Genomic DNA, 27,728 nt, shown 5'->3' with positions numbered 1-27,728 from the left:
GTGTGGTTCTCCAGTGCGAGGCCTGCACGGTCGAAGTCTACAAACTATCACGCTCGGGTTGAGGGGGTATTACCCCTGTTGCTGTACCTAGCCAGGCTACCTATCGTGTAGCGTATGGCTAGGTGGTCGCTATGGGTATAGCCATCTTCCACTCTTCAATTTAAGTCTCCGGTCAGGCCGGGACTGCAAAAAGTCACGTCGATAAACGACTCGACTCCGTTCCGCTGGATGGTACTTTTGGCACCATCGTTCCCCAGTACCACGTCTAGCTTTGCGAGAGCCTCTAGCAGCGTCTGCCTTCTCTGGTTAGTGTGGCGGCTATCCAACGCCGTTGCATTGAAATCTCCTGTTATCACGACTGGTTTAGCTGCACTACGTTCAGGCCGTCTTATTTTCTCCGTCGAAGAGGCAGACGGAACCGCCCCTGGCGTGGTTTTGAGGCTTTTTCTTGCCCGCGCATATCACACACCGTGGCGCTTTGTTGCAATTAAGCGCCTTGTAGCCTTCGTCACCGCATCGCTTACATAGGTTGCTCCGGTCTGGGCCTTTGCAGTCCCAAGACTTGTGGCCAGATTCGAAGCACCTTAAGCACATATCCACCACCGGCGTTTGGTATGCAGTTACTAGGAAAACCGATCAACCAACTTTTAGCTTACTCACTTTTAAGATCTTGTTGGCACCCATGACTAATATCTTGGACGAGGCTATCTGAGTGCCTTGGGGTCCTTTTCTCAGGCGAATGGATTCCTATAAGACGTCTACCCCTCCTTGCTCCTTCATGGCCGTAGTTAGCTCTTCGGCACTCGCGATCGCGTCCAGCTGTTTACACCTTGTTTTGTAAGGCTCTTACTTCAACCTCGTCGCGTAAAACTTGCTCGGCTAGCGCCTCGAGTTCTGTTCTGACCGATTGTGCTCCTTTTTTAGCACTAGCAGCATCTCGCCAGCTCTAGTACGTCTGATAGATCGAACCTCCTTTCCAAAGTCGGCAAGCTTTGCTCGTTCCGCATTGCCTTGAGGACGTCGACGTATTTCTCCATGTCTGTTTTGACCAGCAAGTCTTCACTTTTGTCTCTTCTTTGAACTTTCTGCTATTTCTTCCCGTTTACCTTGATCCAGGGCCGCTCCATGTCGGGTCGGTCCTTGTCAGGAATCTCCTTATTCTCACCAGGCTCGTGTTTGGTCTCTATTCGGGTCCGGGGACCGAGTATCCCGTTTTGGATTGAGACCTCTGTTGCAATCCTTCTCCCTGTCGTCAACGACCGGTCTCGCCTTTTGGTCGCGCGTTTGTGACCTGGTGGGTCCCATGCTAGTTTCCTACGCACTTTGTTTCTCTCCATTGTTAGGCGGAGTGCGTAGTTGATCGACGCCCGACTCGGGGTACTCTGCATGAGAAGAGCTTCATTTGGGAGCATTTATCTATCCTTTCGTCTATTTCCGTTCTGGGTATTAGAGCCTCCTGGTCCCTCTTGGACACATTTACCTCAGGTCGAGCTTGAGGTTCTTGCAGATGTTGCTTTTTTCGCTATAGAAAGCGATGATCACTCTGTTACCGCCGTCATACTAGATAAAGCCTTCCTGGCACGCGTTCGACAAACGTGACCAGTGCTAAACGATTTCGTCCATCGCGTGCCAGTTCGTGAGGGACTCTGAACAGAGAAGGTAGCTCTGAACCCTACGCCTCTGATGTCCACCAAGGTCTATGGTTCCCCAGGATTCCACTAGAAGTGACTGCTTCGGGGGAGGGGGGGGGTCTGTTCTCATGCACTGAACTTCCGCTTGAAACCTCTTTCTGTTGCTGTCTTCAGTGATTTGCTATGTTGTTGTTCTCAAGAGACCGATATCAATTCTGGCGGCTAGCTTCAATTCGCTGGTTGTGTCGCCACTTCCTCTGCAGCTCAGACAGTATCCTTGTGACTGCTGTGTCGACCACGTTCCACGTGCTTTCCTCGTGACACATCTTTTCAACGACGTTGTCCACTCGTACGTTGTGCATTTCCCTACGTACTTCCTCGAATCTAGGGCATTGTTGCGTGTCCGAACCGATGTAAGTACTTCCTGAAGCAGCCATGACCGGACAGGAACTACGTCAGGTGAAAGTTTACTTCGCCATGTTTCCTATCTACCCACGTCGACAGGTTTGGGATGATCCTATACGTCCACCTTCCGTTCTCCGTCTCATCCCACTTCTGCCACCTCGCCATCGAGCTGATTCTCACAATCTTCCTGGCGTTTTTGGTGTCTGCTGGTAGCACTCGATATCCTCTGCCAGGGTGATGCAGATGGATATCAGCCTGTCGATAACGCATACTGCCTCCGACGATATTGTTCTATACGCACTCGAGACTCGCATGGCTATCAGCCGGAACGCACTGTTCAGCTTTTCACGATTCCGCTTTGTTTCCAGCGCTGCACTTCAAGCAAGTACCTTATATCGCAGTATCCATGAGGAAACACTAGCTATCAGGCGTCTTGTGCTGCTTCTCGGACCGCCGATGTTTGGCTAATCCTCGCTATTGCGTTCATTGCCTTCGCCGACTTCTCACAGGCGTAGTCACTCCCAGATGCTTCAGAGCACGCTTAGATGCTATCGTATGTCCTCTGACTTCTATTTCCATCCGCTGAACCGCCTTGCAATTGCTGACTAACAGCACCTCCGTTTTATGATGAGCAATATGTAGCTTGACTCCGTTCATCCAGCTCTCGATGACCCCCATTGTCTCCGACATTGTTGCCTCCATTTCTTCGAGTTTCTCACCTAGCATCGTTAAAGCTGCATCATCAGCAAAACCCACGATTTTCACTTTCCTGGGTAACTGAAGTGTCAAGACGCCATCGTACACCCCGTTCAAAAGAGATGGACCGAGGATGGAACCTTGAGGAACGCCCGCAGTGACTCGCTTTGACTTCTGCCCTTCTTTAGTCTCGTACACCAAGATTCTATTCTGGAAATAGCTCCTCAGGTTCTTACACAGATAGTCGAGAACACGCATTCTGTGCAGCGCTGCGGCGATGGCCTCCCAGCTGGCGTTGTTGAGGGCGTTCTTCACGTCTATCGTGACCACGGCACAGTATCGATCTCCTCTTCGCTTTTGTTAGGATGGCGTTTCAGCATTCCCGAGTGTATCCAGCAGGCATATAGGTCTGTACGATGCAGGATCCCCAGGTGGCTTCCCTGGCTTTGGCAGCAATACCAGCTTCTGCATCTTCCACATTTCTGAGAACTTGCCTTCATCCAAGCATCTCTGCAGCACCGTCCTGAACATGTCCGGACGGTGCTGCAGAGATGCCTGGTATACCAAAACTGCAGCTCTCAGCGCTATGTATAGTATACCATCCGGGGCGGGAGCTTTATTCGATTTCAATCGCTTTGCCGCTTCTACAAGTTCGGCATTGAACACTTGTCGATCATCGACATTTGCTTGTGCTTCTTCCTCGCCATACGGTGTTGGCGGCCATGAAGTCGGGTCGTGCTTCGGAAAGAACAGTGGTGGTAAATTGCGATCCGAACGCCGATGCTTCTGCAAATTTACTCAAAAATGTTCACCGAGCTTAAGCATGCGATAGGTTCGAAAATTATTCCCTCGGTTAATGCGAAGGTGTTCTGTGCTCGGTGTTCGGCGAAGCAATCTGTTTCGAACCATTCGCTTGGCGGGCCATCGGCGAGGGTCGAGTAAACTGCGTTCGATACGATGCTTTGTTGATTTCAGTTCTCGCATTCTGGTTTTGAAACAATCAATGCACACGTGATCAGCACAAAAAAAAAGTTTTGCTCGATTGATAAATCGCTCAATAGCAATTAAAATAGTATTATTTTGGACATTATCAGTGTGCATAGGGTGGTTCGATATGGAAAATATTAAGTTTTTAATCTTTTACAAATTTTATGGTTTTTGGTTATAGAATCAATAACAATAAGAATTGAATAATTTGGAACATTTCTAGCGAGCGTATGGTGGTTCAAAAATTTGTAAACTTTTTGACTATAATTTGGACATTTTCATTAAACGTAGAGTGGCTTAATATGGAAAAGAGATTTTTTAACTCTTGCAAATTCGATGTTTAATAAACTGGTGAGTCAATAGTAAATAAAATTGAGTAATTTCAGGTATTTTCAAAAAGCGTTGTAGCGGTACCTGTATATGGAAAATATTTTGCCTATTGTCAATTTGAAGTTCTATTGATTGTTGAATCAATAGCAGTTCGACTTGGATAATTTTAGACATTTTCAGAGAACGTAGTGGCGCAATTTGAGAATTTGATTTTTTTTACTAATTCGATGTTTTAATCAATAGTAAAAAATCTTTAGATAATCTTTGCCACCGTAGGGTGTTTCTATTTGAAAAATTGTAAAATTGTTGACTAATACCAATTCGATAGTTTGTTGATTATTGGATCAATAGCAGTTCGAATTGAATAATTTTTGGTATTTTCGGTGAGTGTAGGAGGGCGCAATATGAAAATTTGTAAATATTTTAACTTTTGCTGATTCCATGTTTCATTTAATAGTGAATTAATAACAATTACAAATTGCTAATTTTTGATATTTTTAGGGACCGTAGGGTGGTTTTACCTGTAAAATTGTAAAGTTTTTGACTAATGTAAATTCGATTCTCTATTGATTGATGAATCAATAGCAGTTTAAATAAGATGATGTTGAACATTTTCAGCGATCCTAGGGGGTTTAGTATAAAAATTTGAAAATATTTTGATTTTTACTCTTTTAATGTTCAATTGGTGAGCGAATCAGTTGTAGGTAGAATAGGATGATTTTGGACGTTTTTAGCGAGCAAGTGACGTTCGTAATTTTGGATATTCCTAGCGAGTGTTGGATGGCTTAATATAGAAAATTGTAATTTTAATACTATTTCCAATTCCATGCCAGTGGTAAAGCTAGAACCGAACACCAATGCTTTGTACATATTTGTTTAGAAATATTTTCCTAGCAAAAATATGCAAAAGCTGATCATTCGGTTTACGGTAAAGTTCGCTTGCTGTTCGACATGGCAATATGTTCCAAACCATTCAGTTGACAGACCATCGGCGAAGGCCAATTCAGCTTTATTCGATGCGTAGTTTTATTATATATGGGTTGATGAAATTTCTACCTACAGCATCAAAACTATATTCTATTTCAGTTGATGAGCAAAGCAATAGCGCGTTCAAAATTACAGTCAAAATCACAAGCACTTTGACGATTTGCTTGTTTAAATCCGATGGTTCGCCACCACTACTATTGATATATTAATCAATACAGCATCCGATTTAGCAAAACAGTTCACAATTTTTCATATAAAGCTGCCTTACCACCGAACATCAAAATTTTCAAGTAGCACCACCCTACGGTCGTCGAAATTGTCCAAAATTATCAAATTTTAATTGCTCTTGATTCACTATTAGATGGAACATGAAATCAGCAAAAGTCAAAATATACACAAATTTTCATATTGCGCCACCCTCCGCTCGATAAAAATGAAAAAAATTATCCAATTTGAACTGCTGTTATTTCCAGAATCAACAGACCATCGAATTTGTCTAAGATTCAATTTTTGTCCATTTTTCAAATAGAACCTCCCTACGGTCACTGAAAATGTCCAAAATTGGTAAATTTTAATTGCTTTTGATTCAATACTTAATAATAGAGCATCTTAGAGCATCGAAATAAGATTAGTCAAAAAAATTTCTATCGTCCATATACAGGCACACTACGCTCGTTGGAAATACCCAAAATTACTTAATTTTAATTGCTATTGACTCACCAATTTATTCAATATCGAATTTGCAAGTGTCAAAACATTTTCAATTTATCATAATGAGTCACCCTACGCTCGCTGAAAATGTACAAAATTACCATACTCTGCTATGCTACCCAAACACTGAAACCTCTAGCCGCAGCTGACAAAGTTCGGTTCATCCGAAGCAACAGCCTATAGTACTCGAATCGGATGTTCATGAACATACTAGTAGCGATAGGCTCACAAACTAGAGCATCGGTTCTTTTGCCATCAGCATCGGTTCTTGGTTCTGTGATGCTTGCTCGAACGATGGTACTGACAAATGTATACTCGCGATGGTGGTTCGTTCTTTGGTTCGGATCGAACACGTTTTGCATGTTCGGAATCGATGCTTTACCACCACTGGGAAAGAGACCTTCCACGATTACCTTCAGCTTGTCCGGACATTTTTTATCGACGGTCTCTTGATCTTTTCCATCACGACTCGGTACGCATCCCCCCAGGGATTAGCATCTGCTTCTCGGCACAGCTCATTGTAGCAATTCGATTTGCTACGCTTGATCTCGCACCCAAAAGCAGCCCTAGCTTCCCGAAACGCCACCAAACGCTCCTCTCTGCCTGGCTCCATTCATGCTCTCTGAAACCGCCTCCTAGCTCTGAGACAAGCGCCTAGCGTGCTGAGCGTCTCGTTCCACCAGTAAACTAGACGTCGTCTATTCTTTGACTCTAGTTTTCGCGGCATTGTAGCATCTCAAGAGGTAACCATCCTTCTTGTTAGCTCACGTGTTCTCTGATCCGCTATCCGGCCGAAGTGCCTCCTTGTCGAAGGTGTTCGTTTTCCATATTCTCTCACCGGTCATGCTTCTCCGGTTCACCACAGGATTCTGTTTCCCGATGCAATCTCAACCGGATCACCATTTGGACCTCGCCGAGGTTGCACTGCGCTTTTAGTGCACCAGCCAGCTCATCCACCGTTGTGACCTCGTCCAGGTCTCTGCACACAATCTCTATTTCCGGACTTAGGGCTTCCACTTCAGCCTCCTTTCCCAACGCTTTAGCCATACGCTCTTGCTTGGTCGAGCCGTCGACCGTATGATCGTATGACCGTATAGTATCTTCTATCGAGGCGGAGGCTTTTCTTCCTTCTTCTGCTTTGTGTTTCTTATCTTATACTGTTGTCGCTGATTCTTCTTTTTTTCCTTCGACTTATAGGGTCATGCCATTCTTCCCATGGAGTAGCGTTACTGCAGCGGCAGCCTCGCCCGATTATTCCTCCTGTGAAGTGGCACCTGTTCCTGCAGCGGCAACCTCACCCAACTGCTTTTTGGGTTCACCTGGTCTCATCACCTGGCGAGGCTCTTGCTTTTGCTGCTGCTTTTGTTCTTGTTGCTGATTCTGCTCTTTCTGCTGCTGTTGCTCCTGTTCGTGCAGCTCCTGAACTTCTTGATTATGCTGAGGTGGCGACCTAATGAACCACTCTTGGCGAACGGATTCGCCGCTCCTACTCCGGTTTGGGTTGTTTTCTCTTCCATTCTTCTGGGTCCCCCCTTCGGGCCGCTATCTCCACCCGTCGTACGTAGTCACCTTTTGTAATCCCATGGTTATCTTTGCATGCAGTGAGGCCATGCAAGGGTTGACGCGGTTCCTCATGAGGATCGCGTTCAGTGCCGGATCGGTGTAAGTCGGAAATGCTGCATCCGAGCCTAGTACTCAACAAGTATGATGGACGAGTATCTAACGTATCCGAAGGCATGCCAAGGTTTTACCGAGACGGATGCAGTCGCACTGAAAGCCTTCTCGTTATTTCAAGGAGCCTTATTCAAGGAGCAGAACAGTACGGCTGTCAGCCCAAAAACGCCAACCTATCCATGATCCGTATCATGTCTGTCGTCGTACGTCATAACCAGTATGCCATAATTTCGATATTACTGGTATCTATCCTGATGTGCCGATCGGCACTCCTGCTAGGCTTGTGTGCTTTGAGCGGCGCACGGTAGCTTTGATAGGGCCTGGTTACGGACACATGTAGCTTTTTATAGAGGCTCGACAGAGCCCGCCGTCAAACCCCACCACATCCCAGACAGGCCCCCTTACTCGCAGTGGCCACGGGGAGGGGTCGTTAAGCCCTTACAATAGTCCCTGCTGCGCCTATGTGTGCACATATGTATATGTATGTGTGTATGTATGTATGTATGTATTTATATATGTTTGTTCGTATGTATGTATGTATAAAACATAATTATTTAGTAAAATAGAATACCAGAACTTTTAATCAGTTTTTATTGTTATAAAAGAGTAACTTTCGTTTATAACATACGTATCAAATTCCAGCTTCAAAGTTGGGTGTTAAAAATCCCAACTAGTTGATGATCAAAGTCATTTACGAATTCATAAGTATAATAAGCTTAAAAGTGCCCAGATGAGTCAAGGCAATATATATATATATACAGGGTGATTTTTTAAGAGCTTGAGAACTTTTTTAAACAATAAAACGCATAAAATTTGCAAAATCTCATCGGTTCTTTATTTTAAACGTTAGATTGGTACATGACATTTACTTTTTGAAGATAAATTCATTTAAATGTTGACCGCGGCTGCGTCTTAGGTGGTCCATTCGGAAAGTCCAATTTTGGGCAACTTTTTCGAGCATTTCGGCCGGAATAGCCCGAATTTCTTCGGAAATGTTGTCTTCCAAAGCTGGAATAGTTACTGGCTTATTTCTGTAGACTTTAGACTTGACGTAGCCCCACAAAAAATAGTCTAAAGGCGTCAAATCGCATGATCTTGGTGGCCAACTTACCGGTCCATTTCTTGAGATGAATTGTTCTCCGAAGTTTTCCCTCAAAATGGCCATAGAATCGCGAGCTGTGTGGCATGTAGCGCCATCTTGTTGAAACCACATGTCAACCAAGTTCAGTTCTTCCATTTTTGGCAACAAAAAGTTTGTTAGCATCGAACGATAGCGATCGCCATTCACTGTAACGTTGCGTCCAACAGCATCTTTGAAGAAATACGGTCCAATGATTCCACCAGCGTACAAACCACACCAAACAGTGCATTTTTCGGGATGCATGGGCAGTTCTTGAACGGCTTCTGGTTGCTCTTCACTCCAAATGCGGCAATTTTGCTTATTTACGTAGCCATTCACCCAGAAATGAGCCTCATCGCTGAACAAAATTTGTCGATAAAAAAGCGGATTTTCTGCCACGAACCGAACACTGATTTTGGTAATAAAATTCAATGATTTGCAAGCGTTGCTCGTTAGTAAGTCTATTCACACGGAGAACCCTTCGATCATAAAATTGCGATATCGCAGTTTTTAATTTTTGCGATAGTTGATTTAACTAATTTCTTTTTGATTCAACCAAAATGGTTTTTGATTTGCATATATTCAAGTAGTTGAAAAATATGTTGTTTTGAATGCTGTCAAATGCCGGAGACAGTTGAAAGCAAAACAATAATCGCAATGCAAAATCAACAACTTTTTTAAGTTGAAATCTGTTCGCGTCGCTTCAAAATGTCAATGAAAACAACATCGATGTGTAGACATAAGAATGGAGGATTCCGACACGATGGTTAAAGTGTTTGGTGAAATTGTGTTCATTCGATTTAAGAATTTTATGATAACAAGTGTTTATCTAACAGCGGTGTTGTGGTAAAGTTAACCTTGTTTGAGATGAAAAAGATTTGATGACAAATTAGAAAATGTTAATGAATGATCATCTCGTAATCTTTCAGGTATGCGCAAAAATTTTTTACTTCAATTTCGATAATTATTTACTTCCAGCAGACTGTTTTACTTCCAGCTGTTTGATACCGATGATGATGTTCATGCATTAGCAATAAAACGCTTCTTGACATGAATTTAATTTATAAAAGTAACAGGAGCGAAGGGTTTCAAACGCACAGAACGCGCTGCGATTGAATGGCGCGTTTGAATTGCCGTCGCAAAATTCCAATTCCCAGCGGTTGATGCACCCAAGCTCATATAAATTGACTAAAATTATCAGTGCATAACTTTAGTTCAACCGTTTGAAGGCATCATTTTAGGTAAATTCAATAATTTCGCTAATTTATCCGCCCCTCCGGGCACTTTTGCTGATTAAAAACGTTTTTCTACATGAATCATTTCCGATCGAATCAGAAATATTTTTTTAGAATTTAGATCTTTACTGATCTCAAAACAAACAAACAAATAAAACCGATTTATTTTTCAACTAACAGAATTTTGTTTCAATAACAACACCAGTTATTTCAACTAAAATATTTGTTGAATTTTAAAGGTATGTGTCCTCACTAATTGACAGCATTTTTTTCTCAAACAGTTGAATTAGTTGTTTCAACCATCGTTTCTGCTAATCGAAAAACAAAAATGACAGTTTAGTTAAAACAACAATCGATTAGTTGTACCAAATTTTAACCAATCGAATTCAGAAAATCAACTAATATTCTGGTTGAAATGGGATCGCGGGTGGTTCCGTGCATGATGAAATGTCAAAGCATACTGAGCAAATAATAATGCATGAAAATCATAACCTCAAAAAATCTGAGCAAATACTAATGCATGAAAATCCTAACCTCAAAAAAATCAGCTTTTATATATATATATATATATATATATATATATATATATATATATATATATATATATATATATATATATATATATATATATATATATATATATATATATATATATATATATATATATATATATATATATATATATATATATATATGTGTGTGTGTGTGTGTATGTATATATGAATGTATTAAAATAGAAGCTCATTGAAACAAATCTTATCAAGGGTCCAGTGGAGAACTGAAGCAAAGGACTGCTGCCACTGTGAATACTTACAAAAGAAGGCGGTTGGGTAATGTCAGAGACATAACTGGATGTCGTGAATACGAAAACAACTAACATGTTCCTTAACACTTCCGAATATCAATTAGTTGATCAATTGTATGAATTATGCAAGCATTCCCCCTTTTTCACATTTTTCACAAAAACAAAGAAGGTTCTAGGTTTGCACTAAACTGAGGATAACTACCTTCGATTTGCGAACAACAAATCCTAATTGTTTTTTAGAAAACTTTTAGAGCCATTAGAACGGCTGATTTTGTGTAATGTTCTCCACCGCTGTTTTTTCACCAATGCTAATGACTGGCAGCTGTGACGTAATCGCTCTTGTCGAAAGCGAAACTAGCTGTGCAGACGACACAAAACACATCTGCCCGCAGTGGCGATAGAGTCCATACTGATTTAATTTTTGTTAGGAGTTTTCTTTTTACGTGATTTCGTTTGTAGCATTTCCACTAATGGGCGATCCTAACGGCTATAGAAATAGCCGCATACAGAAATTTAATGTCGATTATTTAATTTCGGATTCGCATAATTTATTGAAAGAAACTATCAATATGCTGTAGAGGTTCGTTTCTAGCATTCAGGAGGACCAAATAGAGGAACTCACTTCAATATTCACCACTTTTCGGAACATTTTTCTCGAACGATTTGTTGTACAGCAGCAGATATTTTGTTCTCTTCCTCAGAACGCGTTCTGTTTAGCTGGTGTTCACATGGATCAAATGAGACAGGTTTTTCAATAGTGTACTATTGAAATACTTTAATGCTTTTGCTATACACGTTTAAGTTGAAAAAATTCGATTCTATTGGTAGTTAGATTATATAAATCCTTTCACAGATCACTGAGCTATGAGCTTTCAAAATACGAGCAAGGCAAACGCGCCTTATGGATTATCCCTTTGGTACTCGTTTATACCAAACATTTCAGAAAAGTTTAATTTTGAATTATTTGAGATTATGTCACAAAACTGAAAATTTTATCATAAAATTGTGTTCATATTTCCGATGGCATGTAGTAGAAATTATGTTGACTCGTTAGATACAACAATAGATATTCACAATCAAAAACTTATCACTCTCTCAGAGGGTAAATTTTGAAAAGGCACCCCATAGTTAAGTAAGTCGTATTCACGACAAAAATTAAATACAGGGATGATATCTTTAGAAGAACGATACTCCTTCACTCAGGCTGACATATTTTCTAGGAAACTATTTGAAGCGACGATGCTATCGTCCTAACTAGTTGAGGAATTAGTACAGACATATCGTACTATTCGTCAATATCTCTTGAGTAAAAATGAACTGGAGAAATACATGATAATATAAGGAAACAATTACCTAAAGGTTACGCGATTCTGCAGGATTCAATTGCTATCAAATTCAGTTTGAAATTTAGCAATAACTCTATAAATATTTTAATGAAGAATGTAATTAGCAAAGATAATTTCTAAATTTTCCAGGTCATTACACTTCGAAACGAAGTAAAAGTAATTCAAGTGTCTAATTCAATAATCGCTATTAATCTAGGAATTCTGTTATGTTAATCAAAACTTGATTGAATTTAATGAGAGTCAGTACTTGAATCAACCTGTGTTGAAAAAATCAATTGATTTCGTTGCACCAGCTATCTCATAAAACTACAAAAACTAAATACTTATCAAAAAAATAAAAATACCGATGAGCAACCAAAATACGATTGTTTACATAACGATTAACCCACCGTACAAGGTTGCTATGGTGGAATTTACGTTTGATTGTAAAATTTTGGCATATATAACAGTTCGGTTGAAAAGTTCGTATCGTTTAATAGAAACACACATTTTTTTGCCAAAATTCGTTTTTATTATTCAACATAATTGCCATCAGAGGCGATACAGCGATTATAGCGATCTTCCAACTTTTCGATACCATTTTTGTAGTATGATTTGACCTTTGCCTCAAAATAGGCCTCAGTTTCAGCGATTACCTCTTCATTGCTTCTAAATTTTTTAGCAGCGAGCATTCTCTTGAGGTCTAAGAACAGGAAAAAGTCACCGGGGGCCAAATCTGGAGAATAGGGTGGATGAGGGTGCAATTCGAAGCCCAATTCGTTCAATTTCAGCAGGGTTTTCATCGACTTGTGACACGGTGCATTGTCTTGATGAAACAAAACTTTTTTCTTCTTCAAATGAGGCCGTTTTTTTGAAATTTCGTCCTTCAAACGCTCTAATAAGGCTATATAATCCCTGTTGATGGTTTTTCCCTTTTCAAGGTAGTCGATGAAAATTATACCATGCGAATCCCAAAATACAGACGCCATAACCTTACCGGCCGATTGTTGAGTCTTTCCACGCTTTGGGTTCGGTTCATTGCGTGCAGTCCACTCAGCTGACTGCCGATTGGACTCCGGAGTGAAGTGATGGAGCCATGTTTCGTCCATTGTTATATATCGACGAAAAAAATCGGTTTTATTTCGATATAACAGCTCCAAACACTGCTCAGAATCATCAATTCGTTGTTGTTTTTGATCGATTGTGAGCTCACGCGGCACCCATTTTGCACAAAGCTTTCTCATATCCAAATATTCGTGAATTACATGTCCAACACGTTCCTTTGATATCTTTAGGGTGTCAGCTATCTCGATCAACTTCACTTTACGGTCATTGAAAATCATTTTGTGGATTTTTTTCACGTTTTCATCGGTAACAGCCTCTTTTGGACGTCCACTGCGGTCATCGTCTTCGGTGCTCATATGACCAGTACGAAATTTTGCAAACCACTTACGAATTGTTGCTTCGCCCGGTGCAGAGTCTGGATAACACTCATCAAGCCATTTTTTGGTATCGGCGGCACTTTTTTTCATCAAAAAGTAGTGTTTCATCAACACACGAAATTCCTTTTTTTCCATTTTTTCACAATAACAAAAGTAGCTTCACTCAAAATGCAAAGTCTCACAAACTAATAATCAGACAGCTGTCAAATTTATGCACGTATCTTTTGAAGGTTGGTACTAACTGAAAATGGTATGGATTTAATTCTAGTGGCGCCCTCTCATAGAAACGATACGAACTTTTCAGCCGATCTGTGATATACATATATATATATATATATATATATATATATATATATATATATATATATATATATATATATATATATATATATATATATATATATATATATATATATATATATATATATATATATATATATATATATATATCAAGTTCTATTGGTATTATTGAATGAGTAGTATTTATTCGTTTGATCAGAGTTCTTCACAGAGGTTTTAGCCTTACAATTTCTAGTGATTGCACTAACACTCAACCGTGCTAAGCTTTGGCTGGCACTTTGCTTACAATTTCAAAAATTGCACTAAGTTTCTGTTACTATTCCACAAAATGTTCCATCAAGACTGCGCCAGTAATGCTTCTAACATCATGGGAAGCATAAAAAAAACTATTACACTTTTTGATGAGTTACAATTGAAATCAGATTAAAGACTAAAGACTAATTTAAGTTTAGATATAGCAGATATCCTCGATGAACTTGGAAGAGCATGTTATTTCTTTACAATAGACTTAGTATCAGGTTTTCATCAAATGCAACTTCCGATGAAGATACTGAAAAAACAGCTTTCTCGATAAATTCAGGAAAATATGAATTTACTAGAATGAGTTTTTAGTTAAAAAATGCACCCTCGACTTGCCAAAGAGTGATGGATTGTATCCTCAGAGAACTTATTGGAATATGTTGCTTCGTCTATATGGACGATATCATCATATTCTCGAGCTCTTTACAAGAGCATAAGCTCCATCTTCGCAAAATTCTTCAAAAACTGAAAAAGGCAAACCTGAAAATACAACTAGACAAGTGTGATTTTTTTAGAAAGGAAGTACCATTTTTATGTAACACCGTAACTGAAGAAGGCGTAAAACCAAACAACAATAAGATAGAAACAATTAAAACCTGGCCCATTCCCAAATCTGAAAAGAAAGTGCGCCAATTCCTTGGAATTCTCGGTTATTACAGACGTTTTATTCGAGATTTTGTCAAAGTAGTCAACATCCCTCTTGAGAAAGGACACAGCATTTGAAATCACACCAGAAACTTTGACCTGCTTCGAAAAATGCAAACATATTATAATGTTAGACCCCATCCTAATTTACCCTGACTTTTCCAAAGAGTTCATATTAACAACCGATGCAAGCGATTATGCAATCGGAGCCGTTTTATCACAAGGACCAATTGGCAGAGATAGACCAATAACCTATGCGCCGAGAACATTGAATAGAACAGAAGAACGTTAATCAACAACAGAAAAAAAAACTCTTATCCATAGTTTGGGCCGTGAAGCATTTCAAACCATATCTTTACGGAAGAAAATTCAAATTATACACGGATCACCAACCACTTACCTATAGTATGACTAACACCAACAACAAAATTATCAGATGGAAACTAGATCTAGAAGAAATTGACTACGAAATTATATACAAACCAGGCAAACAAAATACAGTAGCAGACGCGTTGTCTAGAATACAAACTGCAGAACTTAATATGAACGAAGACATGGACGAAACTTCAGTAAACGAAAGCAGTGACGGTATGACTGCTCACTCAGCAGATACAAGTGACGATTACTTCATTCCGTACACCGAGAAACCAATTAACGTGTTCAAAACACAAATCATTTTTAAGATAACAGAAATTCAAACGGAAATATACGAAGAAATATTCCAGAGCTATCATCGCCATACTATTTGAGATAATAAATTATTTCAAAGAACTGTCCAACCCGAAAGGAGTCAACGGCCTTAAAATACCCACCCCACTCGCTCAATTTGTTCAAGAAACCCATAGAAGACATTTTTCCGACAATAATATAAGATATAAGATTCTTATTTCAGAAGTTCTGTTAGAAGACGTTCGTCTAGAAGAGGAACAGGACGCAATCGTGAGTGACACTCACGAAGCAGCCCACAGAGGAATCAAGAAAAACAAACTCCAAATACCACAGAATTATTTCTTTCCAGGAATCGACAGAAAGCTGAAAATCTTTAAAAACGCCTGTCAAATCTACAAAAAAAGCAAATACGATAGATCACACCCAAAATTAATAAGAAACAGTACATTTGGCAAAGCACCATTTGACAGGGTTCACATCGATATATTTTTTATGAAAGGGAAAAAATGGTTAACGGTCGTAGATTCTTTCTTCAAACTTCCCTCTAGAAAAATAGTTGATTTAAGAAACGCGATTACAGAACACATTAGGAAATTCGGGCGACCCAAAACAATCGTTTGTGATCATGAACTATCCTTTATTTCTGTAGATTTTGTCGGCTTTCTCAATGAACTTGGAATAGAAATCCACCATACAAGTTGAAAGAATTCATTCCCCACTAATAGAACTATACCGATCTATGAATCATAAATACAAAAATTTCTCGATCGAAAACCAAATTAATATTTTAAAGAACACATACAATAACACGTTTCATTCGGTAATTAAAAACAAACCACACGATGTAATTTTTAATACTACGAACATAACTAACACAGAGGATATAACAAAAAGCGCTAATAAATTAAACACAACCATTCAAAATGAGCTTAGGAAACGTAAAGAAGCATACGAAAAACGTCACGAACATAAAGCAGAGCCTAGAGAATTGATGGTTAACGACAAGAACTACATCAAAATTACGCAAAGACAAACAAAAGATAAAGCCCCCTATAAAATCTCCACAGTTAAAGAAAACAACCAATTAACCTACAAAGATACCAACTACATAAAAATTCACAAAAACCGCATAAAACATTAAACAGACAAACAACTTAAAAGCACGTCAAACTCTCATTTCAGACTATCTGTTGCTCAATTAATAGATGCATTTGAAGATGTCACCCACAACAACGGAATCGTTGCCTTCAAACTACACAAAGTCAGAGTCAAAATAGGAGACGAGAGAATTGCACACGAAAAAATCTAAATACAATATACACTTTACATATATATATATTGAATACATAACCAATGAATATAAAATAGCAGATCATTTTCGGCCAAAGCCGAAGAGGGAAAAACAATTTTCGGGTCGGTCTTATCGGCCAGGTGCGAATAGTCCTTTATACAACTGTGATCCTGGCTGACAGACATTTGGTTTCATTGTGTACAGTGAAAACGAATTACGATATTACGATACGATATTGTCTGTCATAAGAATAAGCCAATTAAACATAAAAATAAGATTACCTCGATCTTTAGTACAGTTTTATGAAATTTGTAGATTTTGTATTTATAAATGATGTATTCTAATATATAAATAATTATTTCGAATTTATATTCATTTTTGCAGAACAACCTTCCTTGCCCAATGGCGTTACACAAAAGGATGCCGATCTGTACAAACAAGTGCAAGAGCAAGCTACCAAATCATTGGCCGAAATTATGCGAGTGGAATCGAAAACAATGAGAGAAACAACTCCAGAATCTGTTTGCCGTGTCAAAAGACCGTTGCTGATTTCTATGCACAGCCCATCGAAGTTCATGGCAGCACAAGAACGATGTCCGGCAGCTATAGAATTTGGAAAGTATGAGATCCAAACATGGTACTCTAGTCCGTTTCCTCAAGAGTATGCAAGGTAATAATTAGTAATTATTTTGAATTTTATAAATCTGTAGAATTCATTTCTTTCAGATTGCCTAAACTATTTCTTTGTGAATTTTGTTTAAAGTACACCAAAAGTAAGGCAGTTTTACAACGGCATCAAGATAAGTGCTTATGGCGTAATCCTCCGGGAACGGAAATTTATCGGTGCAATGATATTTCAATATTCGAAGTAGATGGTAACGCAAATCGGATATATTGCCAAAATCTGTGTTTATTGGCAAAGCTTTTTCTTGATCACAAGACGTTGTATTATGATGTAGAACCATTTTTGTTCTATGTATTGACCAAGTACGACAGGAAAGGTTATCACTTAGTTGGTTACTTTTCTAAAGAGAAGCACTGTCAGCAAAAATATAATGTATCGTGCATAATGACAATGCCTCAGTATCAGCGCCAGGGTTTCGGTAGATTCTTGATTGATTTTAGTTATTTGTTAAGTCGTGAAGAAGGCCAACCTGGTACACCAGAAAAACCATTATCTGATCTAGGACGTGTTTCGTATCATGCTTATTGGCGATCAGTAGTTTTAGAATATCTTCATGAAAATAGAAATCGAATTGTTTCGTTCCGAACTATTTCACAAGAAACAGGAATTTTTATCACGGATGTAGCCTTAGCCTTTCAATTGCTAAATTTTATAAAATATATTAAAATAGTTAATGGCGACTTGAAAACATATAGACCACTCATATGTATCGACTGGGAGCAGGTTGATATGCACAACGAGCGAGTGTTCAGATCTAAAACAAGAAGAGTGATCGATAATGAATGTTTACGTTGGACACCTTTGTTATCCTCAATTCCCTATTTCCCTGAGGTTGACGGAACTGCAGACATTTCCCACATATCCGATAAAAAAATAAGATCCGATAAAAATGACGAAGTTTGTTTTGGTTCTGAGGTAGAAAATTCAGGGAAACATCCTATATCTGTAGTAGCTGCTTTGCAGAGTGATGTGTGCGAAGAATTTCGAGGTGTGAAGAAACGAGGGAAAAGAATTCATAACCCAATAAAGCCATCAAGGTCAAGCAAAAAATTAGAACAACACTCCGAAGCCGTTTCTTTTGACGATATTTTAGACAAAACTGATCTCGCATTAGTTGAGATTACCTCCTCGGGCCGTAAGCGAATAAGACCTAACAAGTTTAACGAATCGACATATGATGGTGCTTCTAATGTCATGACAAATGAAAATTCTAACAGTGTGTCACTACAGGATAGTAGAAAGCGCAGGAGATCTTATCAATTGGAAAATGGTGACATGGAGAAAAAGCGGACTCGATTAGATGAAGAAAAAGTACAGCAATCTCAAGAATCATTGTTAAATGAACTCTCGCATTCTACGCGAACTAACATTAGAATATCGAAGGATCATGCTCAACTTGATAGCGTCAGTAACGTAGAATTGTTAGATAAACATAGTAAGGGTTTACCAAATAAAAATTATTGTTCGAATACTGCTTCAGAAGCCGTACTTACACTGGATTTAGAAGTGGATAGTGTTACCGAAAAAGACGACGAAAATCAATCTACTATCGATGTAGCAGAAACTTCGCAAAAACTAAAGCGTCGTGTTGCTCAAAGAATTGGTAGTCGAAATTCTACTAGGTTAGCAGCATCTTCCAATCCAGAGACGTGCTTCGATGAACCAATAATAGGCTCACCTATAAAAAAAAAGCAACTTACTTTGCCAGAGCTTCTTAGAGTGAAACAACATTCTTTTGACTCTCAGGATATGCTAGAGTTATCAAAACATGGAAAAGATGGAGAACACATTCAAACAGATAAAAACCCAGAAGCAAAATCACTCTTATCTTACCCTGTAAAATTTCGAGATGGCAGATTAAAAAGTTCATCAACCGATATTTCTGCTGGTGAAGCTGATGATGAAATGGAAGAAGAAACTGCGGTTACGGAAAAGTGTGCTTATTCTGAGAGACATACCGAAGCATTGCACACGATACCAAATGCTTACGTTAATAAATCAGCTGATGTAGAACACGTTAGTGTTTCAATTGAACCTCAATCTGTAACTATTGAATCGTATACATCACTTACCAAAAACGCAGAGAATACAGATGGGTTAATGAAAACTCGTGAAGATATAGAAAACGAATCGAACAAAAATTCAGTTGAAGAGGAAATTAAGACTCAGTATGAAACGCAGATTTCTAATGTAAATTCTAGTGCACAAATATTTATCAAAGCTACAAACGATGTTGATTCAAACAATATGTCAAACTTTGTGTCCACCAGTACAAGACAGATTAAAAAACCTTCCGACGAACAAAATTGTTTGAGCTCTCAAGAATTAATTACAGAAGCCGAATCAGTACAATTCAAAGCTTGTAAAAATGATTATATTCCAGGGAAACATGATAGCAGCAAATCACAGACACCCGAACCAGAAACAAGCTTAACATATGCTCTAGTCAAGGAACCTGACCAATATGTTTCTACTAATACTGAACAGAAAGTTGACGAAGAAATATTGAAAAATTCATATGATTCAAACTCGAACTCTGCAAACGATGCCTTGCCTGAAACAATCAGTCATGTAACAGAGAAATGTGTAGAAAAGTCAGTTGGATTAGAAAATCAATGCGCTCACAGCAGTGTTTGTGAAAAAAACGAATTCCCTAAAGACAAAAATATTGAAACTTGCGAAAAAACATCGGTCATTACTGAGTCAAAACAAAGTGCTGCAAATGAGCCTACAAAAACGAACACTGAAATCAACATAAATGAAGACTTAAAGTCTTCTTTAATCATGGTAATTCAAGAAAATGAATCTTTGGGAAATGCATGTAGTTCAACAAAAGAACCACATCAATTGAATACATATGTTTCTACTGTAAATCATAGCAATGATGGGTCAGGTAGTAACACGGCGAGTGTATTGATGATAAACGAAAATTACGAGAAAAACATGGAAAAGAGGAGACCTAAGATTATAATAGACGTAAAAGCTGGCTCCGAATCGGAAAGAATTCAAAAAATTTCTCCAGGTTTAAAAGCAGACCATCCTAACTTCGAGCTTGGCGACAATAAAATGGCGAAAGCCAAGCTTTACGATTCTCCTGATAAATTAGATGAAGAGGATACAAAATCAGTTGAAAATGTGGTAGCATCATTGGAGAGTGCAGGTTCTCACAAAAAAAAATTTATAAAAAATGCTGTAGAAGAAGCTAATAAGCAATTGACAGAGGTTGAGCATCAGGATAAATCCGTTATTCAACAATGTGATGATTTGAAAACTTTTAACATTACCTTGAACAATAGAGAAAATTCTGATTCTTCTGAACTAACTATTGATATTAAAAAAGAGCCTTCCCCTAATAAACATTCAAAAAATGACTCTCCATCACAACAGTCAGGCCATAATCTAGAGAAGAATAAAATTTCGGAAATAAGAACGCAAAGCACATGCCTTGAGAACCAAGCCAACTATGACAATTCCTCTAAGATCATGAATGATCCTAGAAAAGCTAGAGATAAAAATTCAAATGCAGATGATTTTAAAAAGAACAAATCAGAAAAACGAACTCAGAATGCTGCTATAAAGACTGAGACAAAAAACGATTCTAAAACTCGCATAGAGCAAGACAATTTAAATACTAGTAGCAATTGTAGTGGGAGTGTTTCATTGAAAAGATCAGAAAGTATAAAAAAAGAAGCACTTAAGAGTGTGTCGTCAGGTAACGTGACTGATCAATTGAAAACAAGTTCGTTAAATCCTGATAGTAGTAAAATCGGAGTGAATGTTTCTATGAATAATCCTACCTCCAGAACAGACAAGTACTCTGCAAAACATGCTATGCACGAAACAAAAGCAATTGATTTGAATAAAATAGCTCCACAGTTTCCGCCAATAAATCAGTTACCAAATTATCACACTACATCCCAATATTGGCAATTGGATCCTTATTATCAAAGCTACAATCTGTCGCACTTGGAAGCAACTAATCAAAAGTCACCTAACAAGTTTCATCTAGACTTGGCTACATCTATGGCATACGGTAGTTTTCCATCAAATTTATATCAGACTGCTTTTCAACAGCATCAAGAACAACAATATCAACAGCATCAGCAATCCTACCAAGCAAAGGAAAGGCCTAATCAGCGAATAGATAAAAAGAGTTTATCTGGGCAAGCAAATATTAGCACCAGCAATCCTGATGTTCATAAACATAACAAAAATTTAAAAGCTATGGAGGAATCGAAGTATAGTAAAAGTGCGGATCATCAAACACAGCAGCAACTTTCAGGCGTTAACATGACTTTAAACATCGATGGCAGTTCATGTGCGAAATCTACCAATACACTGTATACTGGCCACAACACAATAAAAACAAACTCGAAAAATAAAATAGAACATAAAACAAGTGATAATTGCATGATTAGTAAATCGAATCAACCTCAAAGCCAACAACCTGCTCATACTAGTCATCAAGCTGCATCATGTCAAATGGCAGCAATGCAACAACAGCAACATCATGGTCAACAAATGCTTAACAAGAATATGCATCAACAAATTGCATCCTCCAAAGGTAATTTCCAGAGTGATGAATTGAACCAGCAGGATAACACAAACAATATTGCAAACATATCTACAACGGATATGAAGCATCAACATGGACCTAGTAACCAAAATGAAGTTCAGTCAATTGGAGTCTATACACCAGACTCAACTACTAATTCCGTGCACAGTTTGCATCAATATGGGCAATGCGATTTGGACGTCGCTCAATTGGGATTGGAATCTCCTGCTAGTATTTCGAGTGACATCAATACCCAAAGTTCGGTGGAAAGCATGAGACCATCAAGTGTTGTTCCACATCAAATTAGTCAATATTCAGATTGCTCAATTCAGCAGCAACATCAGTCTCAGATGCAACAAATAAATATGCACACTCATGTCCCGGCATCTAGTCCGCAGCAGTCAATGGCAATTATTAATAATCAAAACTTGGATAACGCAGCAGCCAGTAGCAGATCAAAAGTTCAGCAGCAACAGTTATCACATCAGAATAATAGAAGTTCTAATACCAATCGATCATCGACTCCAAAAGTTAGTAGAAATACTTCTACTCCAGTTAGTAATCATCAACAACAGCGTCATCCGAACCGTTCTACTCCACCGATTGGAAATGCTATTCAACCACTAACCAGCCCAGGTCATCCTCAGCAACATCAGCAATCAATGCAACAACAAAATGTAGCTCAACAGCAACATCAGCATCAACTAGTGTTGCAACAGCAAATGCATCAAACATATGGACATATATCAGGATCATCGCTAACTCATCAAAATCATTCACAAAACATGCATCAGGCTGGTTATATTACATCACAGTTAGGTATATCTAGTCAAGGCTATCCGCAGTCGCCAACGTCATATGGAAGCGTTCCGATGACCACTGTGATACAGCATAGAATGACTGGCAGTCACACAAGCTTATCCACACCAAATAGTCTTCATAGTCCTCATCAACGTCTTGGACCATCGCCTTCTTCCTGTGCAGTCTCATCGGCAAATAATTTTTACATTCAATCTGGTAGCGTTAGCCATCCACAGTCGCATACACCTATACCAGCTCCAACTCCTACTCCTACTCCAACGCCTACCCCAACTCCACAGTTGGACAATTCGTGTCAGGCAGGCAATATTCATAGTCAAGGTAATGTAATACAAGGGTCGCTTTCATGTCTCTCAAAATTGCAACAACTAACAACTAGTGTTGATATGGTAGGTCCTTCTTGTAACACACCTCCGTCTGGAGCAGTAAACATCACACCACCACCAAACCATCATTCTCATGTAGGCGGCTCTATAACACCGTCACCCTCTACTCTCATGAGTCAGCAGAACTCGGTAAGAAATATTTCAACACCACCAGCTTCAATTCAAGCCCAGATGCCATCACTTAATTATCACAAATACTATACCGGAAATATGAACGTGTCTCCTATATCGGGAACGCAAAATAGTCGTTTGTCACGTAATACTGCATCCGCTCCAATTCAACACATGAGTAATAGCTCTAGCAGAGTTAGTCCAAACGTTGCAATAAGTCCAAATCTCATGTCACCATATAGTACATTAAATACAGCATACCGTATGTCGGCCGCTCAGTCCTCGTCTACAGGAGGGTATATAGCAAACCCTGCGGCCGGTTTTATTAATAATGCTACACAAATTCCTGTCCAAATGGGTGTTATGAATATGCAATCACAGTATCAGGATCCTTCGGCAATTCAACGTGCCCAACAAAACTCGATGTATCCGGCTGCCTATTCGGCCTATTTACCAGCCATGAGACGATAAGATAATTTGAAAAATTTTGACACTCGTGCGATTGATCAGGTTTTCCTGATTTAAGAAAAAGAGGCGCAAGGCTAAAACCTAAGGGGGAGTAATCAAAACATGTGATTTCGGAATATACATACATCGTCAGCTAAAAAACGCCATTGTTAAATTCTAAGATTTTTTTTCATAATTACTCTGCCCGTCCGCGTGATTTTGTTAAACAAAATTGTTAATCATGTGCGTTGATCTCAAAATTTTTTCGCTGCATTCAACTAATCGAGCCATTTGTATCTTTGTACAGGCTTTGTAAAATAAGAGTGTGATAATCATCAACTCGCAATTTTAAATAATTATATTTAATTGTTGAATTGTCAAGGTAATCATAAATTTCATAGAAAAAAATAGAACTGTTAAAATAGGTGTATTTAAGTAGGAATTAGTAAGTAAGTAAGTATATAAAGGTACAGAATGTGTAATTCTGGTAGATATATACAACATGATATGGAATACTTATTTATTTTTGAACAGAACTATGACGTTTTAATATGTTAATATAAATTTGTAACAATACGTTTAGCTCAGATATCGAAATTATAACTGAATTCATTGATGAGTAAAATTCAATTTTCTCAGCAGAACAAAACGAAATTCTTGACTTTTTAGAAAGTGTGGTCTAAGGTGATGCCTCTTCAGTTCAAGGACAGTGGATGCGGGTAGACTTACTGTAGCTCTGATATGATTAATCCATACTCCTTCGCACTGTGGTTGTTATTTAAAGAGCGAATAAAAGAGGTTGAACAGATCTGAAAGCAGACATTCTTACGCATTCCGTGAATTAAGGTGTACTTCAAACTATAATATTTAGTTCATGAATGAAGCATCTCGCTATACATGCTTGAACCCGATTGATTTGTATGAATCATAAGACTTGTGTAAAACCTTCAGTAGGAAACAAGTTTCCTTAAAGTGATTTCGGCTGGCTATCTACAATCCCTCATCCATTCAATTCGTCAGACATGATACAATGCAATTATTATTAGAACATTTTTGCTTTTCTTTTTTCTATAGGAGGGGAAATCGCCGGATCATCAATCTAAGCTACCTGCACATAAGTGAACTTGGTACATACCAGTCGAACCCGAACTAAATCACTCCCTAAGCTTCGTTCCCCGGGACTACCATAAGGTATTACTTCGGCAGTGGGGCTGTGCTCAAGCACCACCATTCTCGAATCGCTGGCGCCTCGACTACTTAGGACTGGTCTAAGTCGCGAACTACTCGGCTAATCCCCGATGATGAATCTAGCACCACCGACGGAAAAGTTCCCCGACGATGGAAGTTTCCCCGGATCGACGTTCGCAAAACTCGTGAAAGGTTCGAACGGCAGGGTGCCTGGGTCGGTCCAGTGAGGTTGAAGGATGACTTCTGGTTCACTGGTGCCCTGACGATCCATACCTGAGCTGCGTCGCAATCTACTCATCTAATCCCCGTCGAAGGATCTAGACTACGCCGACGGAGAGCTCCCCGACGAAAAAGTTCCTCCTGACACCGAATCTCGTATTTCGCCACGCGGGACACTCGAATAAGTGCCAAGGTCGGTCCTGTAATTCCGGTTGGAGCATGGCTTCCGGTTTACTGGCGCCCCGGCGACTCGATTTCGGTGCTGTGACTTCTACTCCGTTAGTCCCCGGCGAATAATCTATCCTACACCGACGGAGAGTTCCCCGGCGAAGGAAGCTCTCCCGACCCCGATTATTCATGATTTTGTTACCGGGACACTCGAATGAGTGCCGAGGTCGGTCCTGTAATTCCTGTTGGAGCCTGGCTTCCGGTTCTCTGACGCCCCGACGACTCGACTTCGGTGCTGTGGCTTCTACTCGGCTAGTACTCGACGAAGGATCTATCCTACCCCGACGAAGAATTCCCTTACGATGAAAGTTCTCCCGTAACCGTCGCTTACGATACCCGTGAACGGATCTATATATGTCTGAGTCGCTCCAGTGATTCCGGTTGAAGGGAGGCTTCTGGTTCACTGGCGCCCAGACGATCCATACCGATGCTTCGTCGCAATCTACTCGTCTAATCCCCGGTGAAGGATTTAGACTACACCGACGGAGAGTTCCCCGACGACTGAAAAACTCCCGAACCGACGCCTGTTCGCTGGTCCTTTAGCGGGCGGTGCTCACGGCTGCCTGTTGCTCTGCGCTCCAGTATGTGTTGTTACGGACAACTCAGTCATATCCTCTGCGGTGGATCATTCCTACCCGGATCACTGTCCGGCGCTCTCTGGTCTTCGCGCCATTTCCTCTGCAGCGCGCACATCATTTCCGTTACTGCTTTGTCAACAACTTTATCTCCGCGAACCTAGGGCATTCAAAGACGACGTGCGCCTGTGTTTCCTCCACGTTCACACACTCCGGATAAAGAGGGGAAGACGCGTGACCAAACCAAAACAGATACTTCCGAAAACAGCCATGCCCGGACAGAAACTGCGTCAGCTGGAACCCACGTTTGGGTTCAGTCGGTGGGTTCACCTTCCGTCCGCCTCATTGTCCCATTCTTGTCGCCACTTCACCAACGATTCCGTTTTAGCAGCTGTTCTCGAATTCCTAGCGTTCCTCCGCCGGTATCACTCGACGTCTTCTTCTAGGGTGATGCAGATGGGCATAATCCCAGCGATAACGCATACAGCCTCCTTGTTCTGTAGGCACTCGCGACTCTCATAGCCATGAGCCGGAACACACTGTTTAGCTTTCCACGGTTTCTCTTAGTTTTCAGCGTCGCAGCCTAGGCCCAGTGCTTCAAAGCACGTTGCGATGAAATTCTCTCCTCTCTGATCGTGATCTCCAGCATTTGGACTGCTTTGCGGTTACTGACTACGAGCACGTCTGTCTTGTGATGGGCTATTTGCAGCTTCACTCCATTTATCCTTTTTTCGACAATGTTTATTGACTCCGATACCAGAATTTCGACTTCATCGATTGATTTGCCAGATACCGCTAATACTACGTCGTCTGCGAACCCCACGATAATGACGCCTGCCGGATACTTTAGTGATAACACATCGTTGTAAATTGCGCTCCAGAGCGTTGGGCCCAGTATTGACCCCTGTGGAACACCTGCTGTCACTCTTAACGACCTCTGCCCTACGTTGGTTTCGTACACAAGGACTCTATTCTGGAAGTAGTTGCTTAGAATCCTACACAGACAGTCGGGGACCCGCATTTTATGCAGGGTTGCGACGATAGCTTCCCAACTGGCCCTGTTGAACGCGTTTTTAACATCTGTCGTTACCACGGCGCAGTAGGGATCTCCTCTCCGCTTTTGTAAGGATGCTCTTCCCGTCTTTTCGACGACGGTCCGAATTGCGACGACGGTCGATTTTCCCTTGCGGAAGCCGAACTGTATCTCACACTTTCGGTATACTCGGTCAGCTTGTTAAGGATGATCCTCTCCAGAAGTTTTCCGAGCGTATCCAACAGGCAGATTGGCCTGTACGATGCTGGATTTCCCAGCTGCTTTCCTGGTTTTGACAGCAGCACTAGTTTTTGGACCTTCCATATATCCGGAAAGTTGCCTTCCTCCAGGAAGTTCTGCAACACTGACCTGAACATATCTGGAAATTCCATATGGGACGGAATATGGGACGGCCTCCAACTTAAGCCTGGGATGGCTTTCAAGCAGCTAGGGACAGCACGGTAGAAATGAACTGGCACGCATTCACTTTCGGTTGTCCAGCACTCATACTAAACGAAGCCTGCGATTACTTGCGTGCGGATAGGGATACCGCGGACACTTGAATGTGATGTAATGGTACGCGTTTATTCTTGATTTACTGACTAGTATATTATAATGACTATGACAAACAATTACTATGACTACGACAATCACGACGAATATAACGTAAACTTAATATACTATCGAAGTACCGTAATACTGTAGTACCGTAATACCACAGTACCGTGTCGTCATACCGTAATAGCTCAGTATCGTACCTGATCCGATCTGCATGGCCATTATATAGTCTGCGTACATTATTATTTGAACAAAGTTTGTCTCTACTCGAAAGCATTTTAGGTACAATATGCCGGAAAGCCTACATCGAATACGAATGTAATCGCAAACTCTCTCAACTACTAATAAAACTGCTCGAATAATAACGTTTA

At 40.0% G+C, this 27,728-nt stretch overlaps 1 protein-coding gene across 2 annotated transcripts in view; it reads left to right on the top strand.

Annotated features, from left to right (window-relative positions):
• LOC131432742 (histone acetyltransferase KAT6A) overlaps nt 1–24,178 on the top strand; it is a 155,563-nt gene extending 131,385 nt beyond the window's left edge. Inside the window, exons 5-6 of one of the 2 annotated variants that reach the window (XM_058599226.1) lie at nt 16,938–17,223; nt 17,280–24,178. In XM_058599226.1, coding sequence (XP_058455209.1) covers nt 16,938–17,223; nt 17,280–23,580 — 6,587 coding nt within the window. In that variant the 3' untranslated portion in view covers nt 23,581–24,178. The remainder of the gene's footprint in view (nt 1–16,937; nt 17,224–17,279) is intronic. The other variant, XM_058599227.1, reaches the window with a different exon arrangement.
• The last annotated feature ends 3,550 nt before the right edge of the window (nt 24,179–27,728 follow it).

This window comes from Malaya genurostris, chromosome 2 (genome assembly GCF_030247185.1).
Source record: "Malaya genurostris strain Urasoe2022 chromosome 2, Malgen_1.1, whole genome shotgun sequence".
Taxonomy (NCBI): domain Eukaryota; kingdom Metazoa; phylum Arthropoda; class Insecta; order Diptera; family Culicidae; genus Malaya; species Malaya genurostris.
Note: the sequence above shows the minus strand (reverse complement) of the source record. Positions and strands in the feature narration are given on the sequence as shown.